This window comes from Coptis chinensis, chromosome 8, assembly GCF_015680905.1.
Source record: "Coptis chinensis isolate HL-2020 chromosome 8, ASM1568090v1, whole genome shotgun sequence".
Taxonomy (NCBI): domain Eukaryota; kingdom Viridiplantae; phylum Streptophyta; class Magnoliopsida; order Ranunculales; family Ranunculaceae; genus Coptis; species Coptis chinensis.
In genome coordinates, this window is record NC_141463.1 from 56,735,892 (window position 1) to 56,758,689 (window position 22,798).

At 37.5% G+C, this 22,798-nt stretch overlaps 1 protein-coding gene and 2 pseudogenes across 2 annotated transcripts; 1 reads left to right on the top strand and 2 right to left on the bottom strand.

Annotated features, from left to right (window-relative positions):
* Positions 1 to 757: 757 nt before the first annotated feature.
* LOC147482051 (multiple C2 domain and transmembrane region protein 10-like) lies at positions 758 to 1,977 on the bottom strand (annotated as a pseudogene).
* Positions 1,978 to 6,054: 4,077 nt separating this feature from the next.
* LOC147482052 (putative hexosyltransferase MUCI70) lies at positions 6,055 to 8,588 on the top strand (annotated as a pseudogene). Its single transcript, XR_015206222.1, has 5 exons — positions 6,055 to 6,371; positions 7,119 to 7,415; positions 7,507 to 7,724; positions 7,823 to 7,952; positions 8,027 to 8,588. The product of XR_015206222.1 is annotated as a putative hexosyltransferase MUCI70 (transcript).
* Positions 8,589 to 21,578: 12,990 nt separating this feature from the next.
* LOC147482053 (secreted RxLR effector protein 78-like) lies at positions 21,579 to 22,061 on the bottom strand. Its single transcript, XM_086579175.1, has one exon. The coding sequence runs from the start codon at positions 22,059 to 22,061 to the stop codon at positions 21,579 to 21,581; it is 483 nt and encodes a 160-aa protein (XP_086435301.1).
* Positions 22,062 to 22,798: the final 737 nt, after the last annotated feature.

A 22,798-nucleotide genomic window follows, 5' to 3' on the forward strand; every position in this document is an offset into this window, starting at 1 on the left:
TTTCAACAAACCTCAGTATTCTCATTTGTCACAAAAGCTTCAACCAACTCATTATCTTCATCACCATTTTTTGAATCCAATAAGCTTAGATAATTATCCCCCATTGCCACATCCGTAAATTTTCACCACATTCCCATCCTCATTGTTCTCCACAGTATCATTCAAATCAAAAACATTCCCTGTCCTCGTAGTTGATATGAACTCTTTCCCACATTGTACAAACTGAAGATTCTCCTTCTGTCGAAAGCTTTCAGAGACACCATCATTGTTACAAGGCTCCGATCCCCTAACTTCAGTTCCAGTATGAGAACTATCCCTTGCATCGTAACAGCTAAGCATTTCTCCCTCATTATTACTACAACAAGAAACCATCTCTACGATATATTCCATTCCTAACTCCTTGTCACCTTGCTCCTCTGGATAGGTTGTGTAACACAATTGAAAAGAGCATCATCATTTTCTAAACAAAGAGGGAGGTCTTATTGTACTGCTTCACATCCTCCCACAACGAATTTCTCTCTTCAGATACTTTCCGCTAGATCCCTTCCACGACTTTCACCTTCTTCGCACATTTGTGCAAGTCACTTTCTAGCCAGCTGAACAGCTCATGCTTCCTCAAAATCTGAAGCTCAAGACCCTTCATCTTGTGCGACATATAAAAATGGCATCTAGTGCAGCTTGGACTTCACATCGAAGAACGTCATGACCCTTTGAAGTTGTTGCCAGCTCAGCCTGTAACTGATCAATTTCCAGATCCTTAGTGAACAGCCTCTCTCACCCCAACTGCAGTGTTTTTCTCTAAGTGACAATTGTCAAACACTCCAACCGTCACGACGGTGCAGGGATCAAACACCTCCCATGTATACTTTGCTCATTTCCATTTCAAAGACCAAACTGCCGATCACTATACGAAAGTGCGAACCCATTTCTCGACCATACTTTGCAATGCAAGATACATCGGGTTGTTGCTTCCTTTTCCTCCTTGATCTTCATTGGCATTAGTCCGGTTGCTCCCAAGACACCCATCTCAAGCACACCAACATGCGGTTTCCAGAGCTGTTTTGCGGTAGGCCTTCCATCACTACTTGTACATCATGGTCTCATCCAAAACATGGTAACCTCCATCAAGTGAGAGGCGAAGATGAATCCTAGAACCGGACACTGTTAGACACTTTTGACTCATTGAAGTTATTGTTCATATCAAGACTAAACCACTTTGAGACCACGGGCTTGTTATCCAAACGTCGTTCTATTGCATTAACAGGTACATGTATCCGACCCAAAACCTCATCTCGACCAGGTGCCAAACGATCCTCGGCCGGATACCATCGATAATCTTCAAAAGGCTCAAACGACAAACATCATGTCCTCATTCCAAAGGGATTTGATAGGCCTCTATTTGTTTGTAAGCAGGAGCAACTCTAGTCCTTAACACCTGATTCCCCACTTGGGCTTTGGCCATAATCTCTGGAAATCGCATCAACCCAGACCTTTCTCCCCTGGCACTAGGTCTTGAGCTTCGATAATTGAAACTTCGAAGACACCACGGTTTTGGGGATAGATAAACCTTAGACTTAATCGAACAAAGACTATCCAAATGCACATTAGCGCCTTTGAGTGCCATGCTTCGCAAATGCCTCATCGGCTTGAGTACCAAACCAGATCGAAGCCATCACTTCTCCCCTTTGATTTATCCCCTCCTATCTTCCCTTCTCGTACCATTGTGGAGCTAATCGACTATCGGGGAACACGCCGCACCTCGCTCAAATCATACCAAACTCGACCCAAGAAATCATCCTTATTATTTTCCTTCACAAATATTTCTACCACTGAAGACTGTATACAATCTTTGGAGAAGGCAAACACTTGATCCCACTCAGGACTACTAGAACCACTCTTTGTTGCCTCTAAGCAGATAGAACACTCCTGTCTGCAAGTGATGATAATAAGAAATGCTAGAACGTGATCTTTCTTCATTATAGATAAAGTAACAGAGTATATGGTTCCAACTTCCAAGCTAAGTCCAAGGTAGTAACAGGAACAGGAAGTAGTGAAAGGACCATAGTTGAAGCCAACGATCGACACACCCTTTTAATCCCAATATCATAGATCCGATTAAAGCCCCTTGTATAATTACTAATGTATCTTTGAACACTAAATCTTTTTAATAATATATCATCAGATCCAGTAGCTCCAACTCGAATAGACGCCAAACAAAGGTAGAAGCCAACTCGAGCAGCATAGCGCATCGATTGATAGCTAATCACACATTAACTCTTTTACCCACGCGGTCGTGGATTTGGATTTTGGGGAGGGATTGAAGTTGGGGTATAATGAAGGCCATTGAAAGCATAAACGACTTTGAGAGATATATCAAGAGAAGAAACAAGATTGGGTATTATGGTTTGGAGAGAAGCGATGCATCACTGTTGAGTCAAGTGTTGGGTTTCTATTCGAGATTCTAGCTGTTTTCTTTTCGTCCTCGTTGCCGTCGGTTTTGGTTTCCATCTTCACTGTTTTGGTTTTGGTTATAGTACAAATTGATTTTTCCTTGTTAAGCTGGTGGGTGTAACGATCTTCGAGTCTCTGGATGAACAACTATTTTACTAATCGTTTCCCACAGACGGCGCCATTTGTTACAACCTCATTACCGCGAATCTCGCCAATCTCTCACTTTACCCCCATTCACTATACATTTTGGATCGGCTGCACCAATTCGGTTGCCTACGTACCCATCTCGGGATCAAGCCGCCGTAGTTCACCTCTCTCTCCTCACCCTTCTCTGCCTCCATTCCTCCCCCTCACTTCTTCCTCCTTCTCCCTCTTTTTATATCCCTCTCTTAGGTTTTACCCATGGGACATAGTATGGTCCTGGGCCTATTCTCGGGGCCCAATACATACTATGGTATGGGCCTTATCTCTTGGGCCAGTACTTATGTGATGCATTCCTGAATATGGCTACTACAATAGCCATTCTTTAACACGACTAAAACACTAAAAAGGAAAATGTACTATGCAAAGTTGACCAATTGGAACAATGTACTATTTTTTGGACCAATATAGGCAATGTACTATCTCAATTGGAGCAATTGACACAACGTCTCTAATTCTAGCCAAATTAGACTCCCAGAGTGATGATGTGTCAGGTGAAGTTTGACATGGATCAAACGTGGAGCCTTATTTTTTTTTCTAATGTGGACAACTAATAAGCAAATTAAATTTTTTTTGCTGCACATCATATAATGAAAGCCACGAGCTTCTGTCCCCCTCCCCCCCTTTTCTCATCACGTGAGATTATTTCCCTCCAAATTGCAAAAACCCAAATTTCTCCCTCAAATTGAAAAAAAAAACCTAAACTATTGTCTATAACCAAATTAATTCCACCTTTTCTTTCTCGTAATTTCTTTCTCCTAATCACTAGTTATTCCACCTTTTCAAAAGTAGAGACAATTTGAACGCGCAATTGATCCCCAACCTCAAAAGGCGACAACATTTCAACGTGGGACTGTTTTGCACGCAATCAATAACCAAGTAAGTTTTATTGAATCTAGTGCCTTGCATTGTCTATTGTCTTGTCTTTATTTTACTTTGCAACAAACAACGATATTTATGCTACTGTCTTATACATATTTATATTGTAGTGTCTTTAGTGTGATTTGTAAAAACCAAAAAGAATTGTTTTTTGTGGTCAACTGTAACATTGTTTAATGTTATTTGTAAAAACCAAAAAGAATTTATGTCTTTATTGTAAGACATATTGTAATCTGTGTCTTTATGTCTTCACAGTGGATGAAACATTTAGTTTTGAGGTTCATCATGGGAGAGAGTTTAAGCCTACACCATTGTTGCATTGCTCTGGAAAGATGAATTATGTTTATAATGTGGATCGTGACAAAATAAGTTATTTTGAATTGGTTGATATGGTTAAGTCTTTGGGATATGAGAGTTTCTCCAAACTCTATTACTGTTACCCATGGAAGTCATTGGACTCAGGCCTTACTTTACTTTCAAATGATGAAGATACTAGTCAAATGCTAACTGTTTTGGAAAGTTTGAGAAGAGGTTTCACTCAAATAGCACTTTATGTGGACAGTTGTGATAAGGTAAATGAACTTGAAAAAGATGATGTGTCTGATGGGAGTGAAGATGAGGTATTGTCTGATGTTGAATTTTATATGTCTGATGAAGAAGATGATGTGTCTAAAGCTCCTAGCTTAGACTATACTAGTGATGTTGATGAAGAGTTTATACAAGCTAGGACCCAAAGAGTGAAGACCCAAAACCAAAGGCATGAGACTAATGTTTTTCATGAAGTTAAAGTAAAAAGTAATGCAAGTGTAGGTAGGAAGGATACTAGTGGCAGAAGTAAAGTGAATGGATTAGACATGTTCATGAATATACACCATAACAGCTTTTTTGTGACGAGCTTTTTCTGTTTTGTGACGCCATAATAGCGTCACTATATGGGTTTTGCCGTCACAATAAATCAAATAATTAATTTGTTTATTTTTAGAAATGTTTAGAAAACATAGTGACGGCAAGGAGGCGGGATAATAACGCACGTGATGGGCATGTGCAACAAGATGAGGCGTAAACTCGAAACTGTTTGCAAAGAATTGGATTTCTTCTCGACCTCTACTCAAGAACACAACAAAAAGAAACCCTACCCTCTTAACTCCGCCTGATCTTTTCTCCATGTTTTTTGATCTATTCGAACTCCACCTCATTTTCGTTCATCTTCCCCAAATTTCGATGAAATTGAACTAAGGGTGTGTTTGTTATGATGGAAACACTATGGAAAGGAAAGAAAAATAAGAGTGGTCCACCTTTTCCATAGTTTTTTAAGGCGTTTGTTTACCCATGGAAAGGAAATGGGCTTTTCCATATGGAAACAAATGGAAAAGGTTTTGTGTCCTTAGCTAACCCCTGAAAATTTTGTGGAAAGGAAAGGAAAGGAAATAGATAGATAAGGACTTACTACTAATACACTCCACTCAATAATACAATTATTCCTTTCCATAGCTTTTGCAAACAAACATGATTATTCCTTTCCCCAGTTTTTACTTTCCTTTCCCCAGTTTACTAAACACATACCATTTAAAATTATTTCCTTTCCATTCCATTCCATAGTGGACCACCCATTTTATTACCTTTCCTTTCCATGAGTTAAAATTTAACAAACACACCCTAAAGGAAGCAGTTTGTTCATCTCAATTTCTTCGTCTTAGACAAAGGTACCATCTTTCTGATCTGCCGACCTGGAGTGGTTAAGAGCTTTCCCTCACTTTCTCTCTTTCAGTGAATGTTGAGTGTACGCTGCAGTATTTAATTTAGTGTAATTACCATTTATTTATGTTTTTTTAACACGGTGGCAGTACTGAGTTTTATATCGAATTTACTGATGTTCAGCATCTTTATTTGCACATGGAAAATTCTGCTTCGTGCCCTTCAACTCCTCGATGGAACATAGAACGACCATTTCTCACTGGTCGTTTTCACCAGGTTTGAATTTTATCTTGCATAAAGAAAATAATAATAATAATAAAATCACCTGGATGCTCACAATAATTTGTTTCAGGAAATAAAACCTTCTTCTCAACACACACACTATAAAGGCTATTCGAAATGAGACATTCGGTATCTGATTTTAACTCATTTTATCATCTCATAATATTATGTAAAAAAAAAATTACTTATACATTTCCATTTATTATAACAGTCCTGGTTCGGAAAGTCCCATTGGATGTTACAATGCTTCTGTTCAAGTAAGTTGTTAATCCTCATTTTCATATTATCGATTGTACTACAATTTTGGACATTCAGAATGAAATTTTACTTGTTGTGTAGGATCTCTTAATGATCGATGATCTCCTTTCTGCATTGGTTGGAATCGAGGGGAGATACACTTCAATCAAAAGAGTTAGTGGGATTGAAGTAAGTTGTTAAGATTGAGTTGGATTGAAATTAAGAAGTGGTTTAGTTTGCGATGTGATTTAAGGGGCAGTTTAGTTTAATTTTTGAATAGTTAAAGGGTGTTGTTGTGATTGAGTTTTGATTTTGGAGGAAAAGGGGAAATGAAATAGAAACCCTGTGTGCATTTTGATGAGCAATGACTGGAGGGTCATTGGGTCAGCGTGCTTCGAGTTATGGATCATTGCAACATTTGCCGAGTAATAGTGTTGTTTTGCCAATCTATACTACACCTGTTGTTGCGCGTAAATCGCCAAAGATGCTTTTATCTAATGCAAGAGAGAAGGAAAAAATTCTTCCACGGATCGGTAAATTTGCTGGCCGAAGGAGGGTTGGAATGCTTCTCCTGGTTGTCGTTTCTGTTGTAGTTCTCATGTCGCTTTTGTCCGTAGTTAGTAAAGGTGCATCTTTTTATCTCTCATTATCTTCTTAAGTTGCTCTTTGTCTGCTCTTTAGGGTATGACTTAAGGCAATGTCTATAAGCTAGCTTTCATGCTACTGATCGTCTTAAAATTTTCTCCTTTAGTGAATCATAATTAACTCTTTTCATTTATAAGCTAGCTTTCATGTGATCACCGTCTTGGAATTTTTCTTCTCTAGCTTAATCATAATTAACTAGTTACTTATTACTTGTTTATGTCAAGGTGTCTAAGGTTATCATGGATTCACGGATCACTGGATAAGTCATCAGTACCTATAGCTCTACACTACTTTGAGCCAGATAGCATCATTACTGTCGAATTTTGAGAATGATTGAAATGTGACCACCATTTCACAAGCATTACTTTAGTTATCTTATATGACAATGTGACCCACAAACCTGTTAACTGCATAACATCATAACATCTAGACTTTCTATCTCGACTTTTTTTTTCCTTGGGAATAAGAAAGATTGATTTTTCGTTGGGTTGTTACCATCATCAAAATGTATAGCCACAAATGGTTGGTCCTAATGTAACATACATATGTACATTGCTCCCTATTTCCATTATCTTAAGCTATTTATTAGGTAATGCACGTCTGAGATGCAAATTTTCTAATTTTTAACAAGCCAATTATTACAGTAATTAGTTTTGGATATCTGCTGTTGCTAGTATCCTTGTATTTGTTTTTAGAAAAGATTTGACTTTTTTTTTTTGTGTTTCCAGATGAAGATGCTCCGGAAGGCCCTGTCTCACATCATAATATTGTTCTACATGTCCAAAATAATACATATCAATGTCGGATCCCATCGAATATCCCCGTACATCCCCTTAATAGTGGAGATAAAGATAGTAAGAGTGCAAGTGATTCTTCATTGTCAAATAATATGCCAATATGTGGTGAACAGGAAAATCAAACCAGATCTCTTCCAGAAGTTGGAAACAATTTTCCTTCCGAGCATCCATGTAAAAACTTTGCTCTCCCTCCACCTCCCTCCGATAGGAAGCGAATTGGTCCATGACGTAAGTTATTTGTTAAATTGTTATGTCCAAAAGCACTCAATTAGATGCATATTACTACTATTACTAATTTTCTGTTTGATTTTTTCTTCAGCATGTCCAGTATGTTACATTCCTGTTATGCAAGCCATAGCTCGTATGCCTGGTATCCCATTACCATCTCCCGTACTTAGGAATTTAACTTATGTACATGATGAAAACCCAGTTAGAACGGAACCATTTGGAGGTTCTAATTTTGGTGGATATCCTTCTCTAAAGCAGAGAAATGATTCTTTTGATGTAAAAGAGTCCATGAATGTTCACTGCGGGTATGTTTAGGTTGACATTTGGTTTTGTATGGTGATGATTTTGTCTCGAGTGGAAAAATAATTTTTCTCTTTAATCTTGTAGTCACTAGTGTCTGATTCCAGCCTCTTCTTTTACATATCAAATTTGTTAGAGGAATTAAACCTGGTATACAATCGGGGTTTGATATTGACGATGTGGATCTTATTGAGATGGAGCAGTGCTAGGGAATTGTTGTTGCAACAGCCATATTTGGTACTAAACTTTTTATTATTTTCCCAAGTTTAAGCTGATGGATTACTGTTTCTCATGACTGTATTGTTGACCAGGAAACTATGATATTATCCAACAGCCAAGAAACATTAGCGAAGCTGCAAAGAAAAATGTGTGTTTCTATATGTTTGTGGATGAAGAAACAGAAGCATATTTGAAGAATTCTAGCACTTAGGATGACAGAAAGATGGCTGGTTTGTGGCGAATAGTTGTTGTGCGTAACCTTCCTTATGTAGACGCTAGACGAAATGGGAAAGTAAGTAGCTTTCCAGATCATTTTGCTTTTAACTAATTGTGAGAGTTGAAATCAGCCTCTTCCTAATTGATATAAATTTTTATCAACACTATTTTAAAGAAGGTAGTATGCATTCAAAGAAGCAAAGAGCTTAGATGGTGAGATTTTGTTTTCATTGTCATTCAAGTTCCACCATACCAAGGACTCAAAACACTCTTTCCTCAAGACACTCTTAATTTTTTAAGTGATGTTCCTTCCCCTAAATACGTTTTGAGTGATATGATTTAGAAGGAAGGTCCTCTTAACCCACCAAGCATACCCCATTATCAGCATATCATGCTCTGGATTCTTTGCCTTTCTTAGTGCAACCCTCTTTAACAGCTCTTCGGAACTACCTTAGGAACCACTTTCCAAATTCTTTGACTTGATTTGACATCTTTACTTGCAACAATAGGAACTGTCCCATCTTTTCTCTTCCACTCCCACTCCCACCCCCCAAGCGCCCGCACCTTAACCTACCAGTCACCACCACGCACACACAAAGGAACACTAACAAACAATTTCCCAGTACAATACACTTTACAAGTCAACATTATTTAATCTTTGTTAGTTGTCTTTGAATTTGATAGAGGAAAACTGATGTGGTGGTTAACTGTGTAATTCTATATTTTGGATAATAGAAGAATAGGAAAAAAAAAAAAAAGTGGTTTAGGATTGTTTTACTGTTAGTAGTGTCGATGGTTTATTAGTGCATTCTTTTATAAACCTCAAGGTTTTGCTTTATTTCTTCGTTTCGTTTCCTACGTTGATACTTTAACCAAGGTTGGACGTTAGAACTTATGCCACTCTAATCTGTTATAATGTAAGCCAGTTTCCATGTCATATGACACCAGGCTATATACTAGAAGGTAGAGGCAATGCCCGTTTAGCTGTATATATGTCACCTTGTTGTTCATATAGCTTCTAGGGCTAAAGAAGCTCTCATAGGTGCTTTACTGTGTATTATTGTTGTGTTGTCAATTAGTAATGGCCTATAGCTTCTTTGATATCCTAGTGGCATGGTTACCTTCTTGCTATGTTACTAATTTTGTAGACTATAAACTATGTCACTTAGTTTTAATTAGTATAAGTGAACCTATTGTTGTATATATCTCTCGTTACATTTTAAGGTAGAAGTCTATCTAAACTCTTTTGTTAAATGAAACAGGTAATGCATGTGGCATTTGTTTGTTGCCGACCTTGAAAGATGGAGGTGGTCGATATTGCCACTTGGACACTTTCTAATAAGAAGACTTTCTTTCTAGCAAGTTGTAAGCATAATGTAATGTACTTTTTCAATTGGAAAATTGAAATACTTGGTGTTTACAAGTGATTTGTATTTTACTTTTCGCTTGGAAAATTGAAATATTTGGTGTTTACAACTGATTTGATAATTTTGAGTGATGGAATGAATGTTTTATTCTTGAATGGGATTGACGGTGTGATTGTGTATTTTATGGAATGGACTGTTTTTTAAAAAAGTTGTATCTTGGCTAGTTCATATAGCAACCGGTGGGTGTATAGGGCTAGGGCTAGTTGTATCTTGAATAATAATAGTAATAATAATTGGATTGGTTGCTATACATCTACCGGTAGATGTATAGCAACCAATTATTATTATTTTTTTTTTCTAAAATATATTTTGTGACGCCAAAATGGCGTAATATTTGTGACCTCAAAATAGCGTCACAAATTAGTGCCCCAAAATGGTGTCACAAATATTTGTGACGTCAAAATAGCGTCACAAAAATAATTGACGCCAAATTGTAATGCCAAAATGGTGTCACTAAAATTATTTGTGGCGCCAAAATTTTGGTGTATATATAGTTGGGGATGATAATGATAGTGAAGGGGGTGGTACTGACAGTGAATATGCTCCTTCTGAAGGGGATGATAGTCCTGTAGAGACTGATGAGGATGAGGATGAGGATGAGAATCTAAATTTCAGAAGGAAGCCCAAATTCCCCTATTTTAATCCTTACACTGATACAAGGCTGAGCCTATCCTTGCCATGAGGCTTGCAGCTTTAAGTGAACTGAAGGAATATCTTGTTGATTATGTTGTTGCTGGTGGATATAATTTAAAGTTTCAAAGAAGTACAACTACTTATATAGAAGTTATATGTGTGGAACCATGCACTTGGAGGTTGTGGGAAACCTATATGTAGAATGAGAAAAACTTGCAGATCAAGACTCCAAGGCATGAACACCAATGCAGTAAGGCTTTCCATACTAAAGTTGCAAACTGTAGCTAGTTGTGTAGGAAGTACATGCTCAGGATCCTTGCAAACCCAAGTTAGAAATGCAGTGACTTTAGGCTTGAGGTGTTAGGGACATACAATATCCATATAACTGAAGTGTAATGTAAGAAGGCAAAACTGAGAGCATTTGGTGAGGTTGAAAATTCATTGATTGCACACTATGATAAGTTGAAGGATTATGCACAGGAACTATTAGACAAGAATCTAGGTAGCATAGTGAAAATTAATGTTGCAAGTGTTGTTGAAAATGATCCAACAACATATAGGTTTTCCTAAAGAATGTATGTCTATTTTGATACATTGAAGAAGGGTTGGTTGGAAGTATGCAGGCATGTTATTAGATTGGATAGGGCTTTCTTGAAAGGGTTTTGCAAGGGTCAGCTGTTAGCTGCAATTTGGAGAGATGCAAACAATCAAATGTACCCAATAGCATGGGCAGTTGTTTTAGTTGAGAACACAGAAAATTGAGTGTGGTTTCTGAATTTGCTAGTAAAAGACCTTGGGATAGGTAATACTACTGCATTGACTATTATATCTGATATGCAGAAAAGACTTCTGAATGCAACATATGAAAAGTTACCATTTGCTGAGAAAAGGTTGTGTGCTAGACATATATATATGCAAACTTCAAGAAGAAGTTTACTGGTACACAACTAAAAAATCTATTCTGGCAGGCTACCAGAAGTGTCACTCCTGCAGAGTTTGAAAGCACTATGGAGAAGGTGAAAGTTGTGTGTGATGAAGTTGCTGAGGATCTGACTAAGCACCATCCAAGCTTATAATGTAGGGCTTACTTTGCTCTTGATAGTTGTTGTGACAATGTGGAGAATAATAAGTCAGAATGCTTCAACAATACCATCAGAGCAGCTAGGGCTAAACCAATAATATACATGTTAAAGGATATAAGGAAAAAATGTGTGAAAAGAAACATGAAAAAACTTGATGGAATGAACAAGAAATGGACTGATGTACTTTGTCCAGGAGTTAGAGAGAAGCTTGAAAAGAATAAAGTTTTACACAGATATTGGGAAGCACAATTTTTTGGTGATGACAAGTTTGAAGTATCATATGGGAAAGAGCAGTTTGCAGTAGATATGGCCAAACAATTTTGTGCATGTAGGTAGTGGAGCTTGAGTGGGATTCCATGCCCCCATGCAATTTTTGTGATTGTTTATTCCAAATTGAATCCAGATAGGTTTATGTCTCAGTGGTTGAGGAAAGATCAAAATATGAAGGCATACCAACACTATCAAACCAATCAATGGTGAGAGAGAGTGACCCAAGACAAAATATGCAAAAAAAAAATTCCTCTAGTAAATAGAAGAATGACTGGGAGGCCCAAGAAAAGCAAGAGAAAAGAAGTAAATGAGGAACCAAAGAGTACTAAAATCAGCCGAAGAGGAAGGGTCATGACATGTTCAATTTGTAAGGATCAAACTCACAACAAGACTAGATGTCCCAACAAAGATGTTATGTCTAAGGCTAAATTACCAGTAAGTGCTTAAAGCTTGGTTATTTGATTTTTTTTTTTAATCAAGACTAATATATATATCAATATAATTAATATCATGCATTGACAATATATATAATGATGATAGTTTGTTATTGTTAATAGGTGAAGAGAAAAAATAATGAGGGAGAATCGAATGAAGGAGCAAATAATGAGGGAGCAAAGACTGATGCTAGGCCAAATAGGAGAGAAAGAGTACCACATGGCTATGGGGTATACACATCACTTGAGATAGGAGAACATTATGTGAGGGTAAGAGTTTCTAAATAGTTTTAAAATATTACATGTTATGTCTACTACTGTAAATTGTTATAATGCATTTTAATTTATCTTTAATTTATTTTATGGGTATATAGCTATCTAGGAAGAGACTAATGAAAGAGGTGGGAGAGATGGGGAGAGGAATAGGTGAAGCAACATCTAAGGCAGCAGTATAAGCACCAGCTGTAGTGTCAAAGAGGGGGAGAGGTAGAAGTGGGAGAAGTAGAAGATTATGTTGATAAGAAGTGTAAAATAAATAAAGGGAAAATTGTATACTCACTCCACAGGTTCACACTTACTCAAACGACAAGTAAAAAAGTGTTTTACAAAGAATATGCGAGATATACATGGACTAAGGCTCCGGCACTTACAACTACACACTCCAAATGGAGGGTCTGGTTATCTTATTAATGTATTCCTTTTAAGAAAAATATGGAATGGAAGGAAAAGGGGAAGGAACACATTGTGGAAAAGAGGATTTAATCCTCGTAGACAGGATCTTCATGAAAGATGTTTTTGTGCTCCAGCTTCCCGTTCACATCACTTGTTGCTTCAAAGGCTGTGTTTGTTGGTCTAGGGTTTAGTATTGCTTGTCCTATGAACACACCTTTCTGGCTTTTGTCTTGGGCTAACAAGTTTAGAGATTGTTGCATGGATGCTAGGATTTGAGTTTGTTGTTGCATGGCTGATAACATTATCTCGGTAGGCTTATCTATTTGGACACTAGTTGGTGGTGTAACTGAAACTAGGCCTCTTTGGTTGTTGATAGGTGGGTTTTGGTAGTTTTGGTTAAACTGGGATGGAACCAATGCTCTATTCTAATTGTTATAGGTACCTTGTCCTTATCTAAATGTATTTGGTGGTTTGATGTGGTTATTGAAACCTGGAGGCGGTTGGGTTTGTGGATTATTAGTCCATGCGAAATTGGGGTGTTGCCTCCATGGTGCATTTGGTATATTGAAAGCATAGACTTCTTCTGGTAGAATTGATGATATGTTTGTAAGCAAGGGACAAGTGGTATCTATATGATTTAAGCTTAAACAAAAATTGCATGGTGAGGTATATATGTGCATGACAGGATGAGGAGTTTGGTCATTTTGTTTGGTTATGAGGGCATCTATCTTTTTTTGTGAGGGATTCAATTAAAGTTTTGATTTCTGGATCGGATTTCACCTAAAAAATACCACTAGCCTTAGATGTACTGGGTTGGGTTGTTCTGGAATTGTTTATGTCACCCCAATGGGTACTCTTTTCAACTTTGTTTTCAAGAAAGGTTAAAGCTTCGGTTGCACTTCTATCCAAAAAATTACCATTACTCATGATGTCGAGGGTTATTTTGTGTTCTAGGAGAAGACCTATGAAGAAACATTGGAAAAAAGTGGACTTTTCTAGTATATGGTGAGGACATTAATAGAGTAAGTTAGAGAATCTATTCCATGCTTCGGAAAATGTCTCACCCGACTCTGTCGGAAGAGTTATGTAACTAGAGAAAACCTTGTTCTTTTGCTTCTACACTTTGTTCCCATCCTTAGCCTTTTTATTTTGGCTTTTTTACTCCTTTTATTTTATTTTTGGAGTTTTTATTTTATTTCTATTTTTATTTCTTTTTTCTTTTTTTTTCTTTGGATGGAAACTTCTTTTCTTTTTCTTTTCTGAAGCAACCAACTAATTTTTTTTTTACACAGGTTTTTCTCTTCTCTTTTCTTCACTCATCCTATTTCTCATACTTATCCAGATAGGTAGGCTGATTTTATTTTTTATTTTGTTTTATTGGGTAAAGGATTTTTGGCTTGTGAAAAGGCTAATGAAAGGCTCAGTGGGGCGACTAGCGGATAATAAATTTCATAGAGGTGTGAATTTCTGGCTATATCGATCCAAAGAGGGCCTAAATTCTCACTTAGGATATGGTATGGTGATCAAGCAAGTGGATGTGTGATTTCTCTACTCGGAATTTCCTTCTCCCTTGTGTCATCACTCAAATATTTCACTCTTATGAGGCTTTTAGGCTAGATACTCACAGGATATGTATTAAATACTCTAACCTAGGTCTCAGAAAAATACTGTCAAGTACAATCAAAGATGTTCAAGCAAGATGTTTATGAAAAGATGCAATGACTATTACCTATCTATTAATCTAAGTTTCAAAAATTAAATCCTAATTCAAGTACTACGAGAGATTTCTAGACTAATATCATCATGGAGAAGGGAACAATACGATTATCACTAAGTGCCTAGTATAAATAGTATCTATGATTTTTTAATATTTTATAAAGAAAAGTGCGTAATTTACATCCTAAAAGTGCCTAATTTTTTCAAATGTTTCTATCCTACCCCCAAACAATCGAACGCTTTGTCCTTAAAGTGTAAAGAGATAAAGAAAGAATTTACCATAGAAATGTGGAAAAAATTGGCAGTACCTGTAACAGAAATATTATAAAGATGATATGATAACATGAAGCACAATTAAACTGTTACGTACTAACTAAATTGGAGTAAACATGATAGACAATGGGTGGCAAAACGTTTTGAAATGAAATACCAAAATACGCCACCCCCAAACAAAATTGGAAAACTCTTTTTAAGTTTGAAAATTTTTGTTTGGCCTATACTCCAGAAAGGTGGTATTGTACAAAAACTTAGGTCTTTTAAAGTCAGATTCCCTAGACTTAATGTGATACATATGTATTAACATGCAATTTACCATATATCAAGAATCTAAATAATTGTGGATCTTTCCATAAATAGGTAACACGGAATGCACCATCAAATAGAATCAAGCACCAAGATTTCCTATGACGTGGCTTAGTGGAATGGGAAGGAATTCTGATAGATATAGAACCTAATTGAGCATACAGTTTCTTCTTTTTCCTCCTACGAAAGGGAGGCCAAGTGAATGAGTGTGAGAAAATAGATGGTTTTGGAAAATACGTGGGATGTAGATAAGTTTTAGAAGGATGGAATGGAAAAAATGGTTGGATTCTATGAGGAATTAGCTCAGGTGAATGATGGTCGGGTGGTGCTCTAGGTAGTATTTGAGAGGGTGGATCATCACAGGCTATTAGAAACTCATAGAATTCCTCATCTAGCTTGGTCGCATCCACATAATTATGTTATTTATCTCCATCTTTGATGAATTCATCTATCTCGTCTATTATGAGATTTACTCCATCTCTCATAGGGTCGGAAGGCAGGGTGGAAAATGCTTTCTCTATTTCAGTTATATTCAAGGAGTCAAAATTGTGATCTTTATCTTCTTCCATAAGAGATCTACTAGTGTGGGGACGAATTTGTTGGAAGCACTAATGTAATATACAAAACTCTCAATGGACTTCACTTCTCCTTCTACATGCAAACCTAGTTGTCCCTGCTTTTGTCTAAATATGTTAACTTCCATAGAAAGATTTCCAAAAGAAAGAGTCATTGAGCCATCCCGGCAATTTATTAGGGCATTGGCGGTTGCCAAGAAAGGACGCCCTAAGATGATGGGAATGGAATCATGAGCAGCTTCTGTGTCTAGAATAACGAAGTCAACGGGGTAGTAAAAATCCTAAACTTTAACGATAATGTTTTCAACTACGCTTTTGGGATACTTAATAGAACGATCGGCTAACTACAAAGTCATTTTGGTTGGTTGAAGTTTTGTTAGACCTAGTTGTTTATATAAATAAAAAGGGAGTAAGTTAACACTCGCCCCCAGGTCTAATAAAGCAGTTGTTGTGAAGGTATCACCTAAGGTGCATTGTACTGTAGGACGACCAAGGTCCTTGTACTTAATAATTCCGTTATGTTTAGATAAAAAGGGATATTATTCAGTTAAAAAGGCTTCGTTATGTATGTTGGTTTTCCTCTTCTTGGTGCACAACTCTTTTAGAAACTTAGCGTGTCCAGGTAGACTTTTTATAGCATCTAGAAAAGGTAGGTTTATAGTCATATTTTTAAACACGTCCCTAATCTCATCAAAATTCTCATCCTTTTTAGACACAATTAGTCTATGGGGATACGGTGGTTTATCTCTATATTTAGCATAAGGGTCAAAAGTATTATTAGTCTTTGCTTTATCTTTAGCCGTTTACCATTTAGGTGTCCATATTTGAATCTCTACAGGTGTAGGATCATCAATTTCTATGGTGGTGTTTACTAAGGTTATACCTTTTGGTTGTGGTTGGATTGAAACTTCTACAGTTGTAGGGTCTTCAGTTTCTATGACAGTATTTGGTATGGTTTCATTTTCAGCTTCTGGTTGCGGGCGATCTGCAGGCATAGTTACTTTGTTATCAACTACCCTTCTTGAATGAAGGGTAGTGACTGCCTGTAGGTCCTTTGGAGTTATATTACCATTACACTAAATATTGTTTAGTTTGAAAGCGGTGTTTGTTGACTTAGGATTAGGCACTGTTTGACCTAGAAACACGCCTATTTGGTTATTATTTTGGTTATGAGACATGTCAATAACTTTTTGGCACAAAGACTGCATCATTTGTATCGTTTGTTTCATCATATTAAAGTTTTTATCATGCTGATCTTTTATCAAGTTGGAGTTTTGTTGCATAATTTGATTTTGTTTTTCCAACAAGGTCACTACTACTTTGTTTGTAGATGGTTGGACTGGAATTAAAGCTTGTTGAGCATTCATGTCTTAATGTTGATAGTTCTGGGTCATGGGCACTAAACCTCTATTCTAGACACCTAAGTTTCCATGTCCTTGATGTGAAGTTAACTGGTTGAAGTGTGATGGTTGTGGTGGTGGTTGTGCATAGACAAGAGGATAATAGAAGTCAGAATGCTCAAGACTAAAATAGACATTACAACGAGTAGAGTTAATGTTTATGATTGGAGTGGGCTGTTGTTGAACAGAGAGGGCATCTACTTTTTTAGTGAGGGCATCGATAAGAGTTTTAAGCTCGAGATCATGTTTAACCTCAAAAGAAGAAGGAGTGGAGCGAGAAAAGTCGTTACCTCCCCAATTGTTATTCCTTTTAGATTGATCTTCTAAGAATTTATAAGCTGCCAAGGCTCCTTTACTAAGAAAACTACCCCCATTCATGATATCTAGAACCTCCTTATGACGATGTAAAAGCTTTTTGAAGAAGGCACGAACAAGCGTGTCTTTTGCAAGATTATGATGCGGGCATTCAATGAGAAGATCAAAGAAACGATTCAAGGCCTTTGAAAAGGATTCATGAAGATTCTAGGAGAAGAAATGAATCTTTTAAAGCATTTCATCTATCTTCAGGGGTGGGTAAAACTATTCAATGAACAATTGAACAAGGTTAGCCCATGAGTCCACAGAGTTTGGCGTTTGGGCAGTTAACCAAGACGCCGCCTTGTCGGCTAGGGTGAATGGAAACACCCTAAGTTTAACTTGATCCAGACTTACGCTAAGATGATGGAATGTAGTGAGAACTTATTCTATCCTACACATATGTTGATAAGGTTTCTCGTGGTTTAAACCATGGAAAATCGGTAACAAGTTAAATATATTCAGGGGAATTCAAAAATCCCCCACTAGGTCTGCAAGAACGATGCACGACTTAGGGCCATCGTTTAGTGCATTATAAAAATCAGAGAGAGGAGTCTCTGGTTCTTTAGCCATTGATGCAGGTGTAGTGTGTGAAATTCTAGATAGGCGTGTAGTATTGCTTCTACAAAAAATAAGCCTGATTATACTAGAATTGAAACTCCTCTGACATAAGAGGCGAGGAGTGGAAGAAGAAGTACCTGAATGCCTCCTTGCTATGCGTATGAATAGCGTCTTGTATACGCAATCTCAGTATATTTTAAGAAGTTGGAAACACTGAATATAAAAATAATTTGAACAAAAGGAGAGCCGGTGACTCACCTAGGAAAATCGGGCTTCCTTCAGAAGGGGCACGAGCGCGCTTGGAAACATGCTTATAAAGGCATGGGCACGTGCTCCAAAAAAATTGAAATTTTTATAGTAGTTTGCTAAGACATCCAGTAAGTCGTCTGTAAAATTGCAGATCAATCGGAGTTATGAAAGTCCGTCTACTGCCCTGCAAAGTTTGTGAAACAATTTTCGGACACAACACAAACAACCGAATGGTTAACCAATCAAAACAAAGCCAGAAATTGCCAAAAATTTATTGGATATTTCAGACATATCATACGGGTTCCTATAAAACTTTTAGAGCAATTGGAGTTCTACAAACCCTCCTTATTGGCTGTTGTTCCAGAAATTAAGTGTTACAAAACTGCAAAAATACACTTAAAACAATCAACTAGTTAGGTGGTCAAAACAAATCAAAAACACTTCAAATTTGTACTGCAAACGCCTAATTTATGGTATATACTCCTGTAAAAATCTTAGAATTTTTGGAACTGGTTATGTAACCTTACTCGTCAATTTTTCCCGGAACTTATGGTTTGAAAGCTGAAATGCAGCACTGTAAAGATGGTATTAGTTCGCTAGGTAAAATAACTTGGATAATTCTGAAAATATTTTACTAAATCAATAACACCTTAAGGATTATGCCTGTAAATTTTCAGAAGTTTTTGAAATTTACAAATACCTTTGCTGCAGTGTTCTTCATTGTGAATCCGCAGACACAAGGGAGGGCGAGTGCGCGCTCTGAACAAGGCAAAATGGAAGGCGGGCGCCCCTGTGTCTAAAACAGTGAACAGTAACAAAAATTCAAGAAATAGGAATGAAAAATTAAAAGGGTGGGTGGGTTGAGAATGGGGGATCGCCCCTTAGATTCAAGCAATTGAATTATTGTCCTGAAAGAGTTTAAGATGGCAGCGGCGCCATTTGATAGTTAGTAAATTGATTCTTAATTATCTATAGATTAATTTAAACAATTAATGATCAACTACCTTATCAATATTATTCCTACTCTCAATTTATTATGCAATATAAAGAGTACGGATTCATTCCACTTTTAAACTACCAAGACTAAATAGAATCCAATTAATCAAACACAAAGAAACAATGGTGAGAGTAATATTATGTTGAGAATTTATACTATGAGATAATACTATCAATTGATCTTATACTAATATTAACTAAAGTAATTATTTATAGGTGAATCAAATATGGAGAAAACTAGAGAAAGATTTTTTTTTTTTCAAAAATAAGCTAGGGTTAGGCAGACCCCCACCTGTATTACCAATTAAAACTATAATCTAACATACATCTTCCTAGAAACGTCTTCCTCCACTATTACAGTCAACTGATAATCTAGTGGAGGAGTTAAGAAATTACAAAAATTACATTTTGTCTCAAAAAGGCCCGCCAGGTAGTTAGCTGCCCTATTGCATTCCCTAAATACAGGGGTGAACGACACAAATTCAAACGCCTCATTAATCTTATGAATGGCCTGGACCAGATCCTCACAAAACCAGGGAGGTTTTTCAAGTTTATTAATAGCTTGGATAGCTCTCATAGAGTCTGACTCGACTTGAACTTGCTTAAACAACTTGTTTTCTCAAAGTCTCAGTCCTACTTCTATGGCCTTCAGCTCTTGGAAAATGACCGACTCCAATCCTCCAATTCCATTAAATCCTGCTATCACTCCACCATGTTCATCTCCGATAATTCCTCCATGCACGACCCCTTTAGATGCCACTGAACCATCTGTGTTCAATTTAACCTTTCTTACCTCAGGCTTGTTCCAAGAAACTTGTTTTTGAACTGGCGTGTTCAGTCAATTTTGCACTCCAATGGATGTGAGCAGCATCCTTATGTCCACAGAATCAGTTATCTCTGGTAGAATCAACTGCATATATGTCTTAAGTTCCCTGCACAATCTGCAAAAAACCACTGCCACTGATTTGAACTGATTTTGGAATCTCCTTGCATTTCGCTCCTTCCAAATTGCATCGACCACAGCACAAATATAGACTTTGTACACCTCATAGATCGGTCCTATTTTTCTGCATAGCTTGATGATCGATGACCATTCTTGGTTTGCATTGCGAGTGTCAGTCGATATATGAAGCAGTTACTTGATGTGTAGCAGCAACTCCTTGGATTATACACACTCGAAAAAAAAGATGCTTGGAGAATTCCATACTCCTACTGCAAAGACAGCACGACAAGTGGTTGAGAATCTTTTTCTGGATCAGTCTATCCTGTGTAGGCAGGCTGTTAGACCATAGCTGCCAACACGAAAACGAGTGCTTGGGTATCACCCATTTGCCCCACACTACCCTGCTCCATCTTACTTTGGTTCCCGACGATCTCAATGCCATGTAGGCACTTTTGGATGTAAATTGTCCTGACTAATGTGGCAACCAAATTACTCGTTCACTTTCCAAATTTCTATTAATGCCGACCTCCAGAATAAGCTTTTCAAGCTTGGGTTATGAGTGTTGTGAACTGTTGCAAACCATTCTCCATTGTTGATGATGTGGCTAACTTTGGAATCGATGGGGAATTGCCATTCTGCTACTGCTAGAGGATTTTCAATGAGAGGAGCTGAACCACACCAAATGTCATGCCAAAATAAAGTGTTTTCTCCATCTGCTATACTATACCTTATCAACTTCCTGGCCTCTGTCCTTGCTTGAAGCACATGTCTCCATGACCATGAGCAATCTCTCGAGACTGGCATAGTCCAAAAGAACTTGTCCTTAATATGATTCTTCCAGGTCCACTCCACCCACACACTATTTTCCTTCGATGCAATTTTATGTACCAGACCACAATATGTTCCTCGGTTCCAAACTTGCAAGTTCATGATACCAAGTCCGCCTTCTTCTTTGATTTTGATATTGGTGCTAAAACTAGCATGATGGACAGCTCTTTTCATATCTGCTCTACTCCACAGAAATCTAGCACAAATCTTCTTTGATTTTATGTACCAGACCACAATATGCTCCTCGGTTCCAAACTTGCAAGTTCATGATACCAAGTCCGCCTTCTTCTTTGATTTTGCTGATGGTGCTAAAAATAGCATGATGGACTGCTCTTTTCATATCTGCTCTACTCCATAGAAATCTAGCACAAATCTTTTCTATATTCTCCAGGCAAGTTTTGGGCAGAATGAAGGTTCTAGACCAGTAAGAGTGAAAAGACATAAGCACTGAGTGAATAAGTTGCAGTCTACCGGCATGTGACAAACATCTTGACTTCCAATTGGTGATTCTGGATGTGACTTTCTCAATGAGAGGTTGACATTCCCGAAAGCCCAGTCTAGCCGAAATGAGTGGTAGACCCAGGTATCTCACTGGTGGAATCACAAGTTGCACTCTAAGAATCTAAGCTAGAGAACTACCATCTGGTTGATTTAAGGCCCCTGTCAACAATGAAGTTTTAAGAGAGTTCATTTGTAACCCTATGGCCTAGCCAAACTCTTCTAAAACTTCCTTGAGAGCAGCAATAGAATCTGTGTCTCCCTTACAGAATATCAAGACATCATCAGCAAATGCTAGGTGTGACAACTGGCTTTTTTTGCATTTAAAGTGGTATTTGATCATCTTGGAGGCCAATCTGTCCTTCAGTAAACAGTCCAGAATCTCCATCACCAGAACAAATAAGTAAGGAGAAAGCGGATCTCCTTGTTTCAACCCTCTGGCACCTGGAAAGAATCCCTCTAGGGAACCATTGACAAGGATGGAATATAATGGTGTAGTTATGCACATCTCAATCCATTTTCTCAGCTGCTCCAAAAATTTGAAAGTGATAAGCATGGCTTTAACTGCTTCCCAACTCACCATATCATAAGCTTTTTTGATGTCTAGCTTAATGGAGCATCTCAGAGTCCCATGTTTCCTGTCATAGCCTTGGAGTAATTCATGTGAGAGTAAAATATTATCTTGAATCATTCTACCATGGATAAAAGCCGATTGGTTAGAAAAAACAAGATCATCAATCACTATCTTGAGTCTATTAGTAATGACTTTAGAGATACACTTATAAACAGTGTTACATAGAGCAATGGGTCAAAAGTCTTCTACTTTAGATGGATTATGTATCTTTGGAATAAGACACATAAAGGTTGAATTAACTCCTCTAGGCATCTTGCAAGTATGGAAAACATTTGTAATAGCATTCATAAAATCCATACCTACAATCCCCCAACAACTCTTGAAAAAGAATGGATTGAATCCATCAGGACCAGGAGCAAAACTGTCCTTCATAGAAAAAAGGGCCTCTTTGATCTCGTTCTCAGAAATGTCCACCTCTAGAAACTCCTAAGTACTCTGTATCACCCCTTTGACTTGCAAGGAATTGAAAAAATCATCGTCACTAATGGGCTCAGACAGAGTGCCAATGAGTCTCTTGTAGTACTGTAGAAACATCTATGTAACATGACTCTGGCCAGATACTGCATTTCCATGATCATCAAATATAGTCCATATCCCTCCTCTCGCTTTCCTTTCTTTAATGAGATTGAAAAAGAAAGTTGTGCATTTGTCTCCACCCATCATCCATTCCTGTTGCATTTCTGCTGGATCTCCGCTTCCTCATCTTTGACCAATTTTGTATACTTGTCTAGTGCCACTCTCTCCTTTTCCCATAAGAAAGGATCATGTGGGAAATCTTGTAGAAGCACTTGAAC

Bases quoted from the DNA above. Each gene is read 5' to 3' on its own strand.
- LOC147482053 (XM_086579175.1), bottom strand. From the start codon at position 22,061: ATGATTCAAGATAATATTTTACTCTCACATGAATTACTCCAAGGCTAT.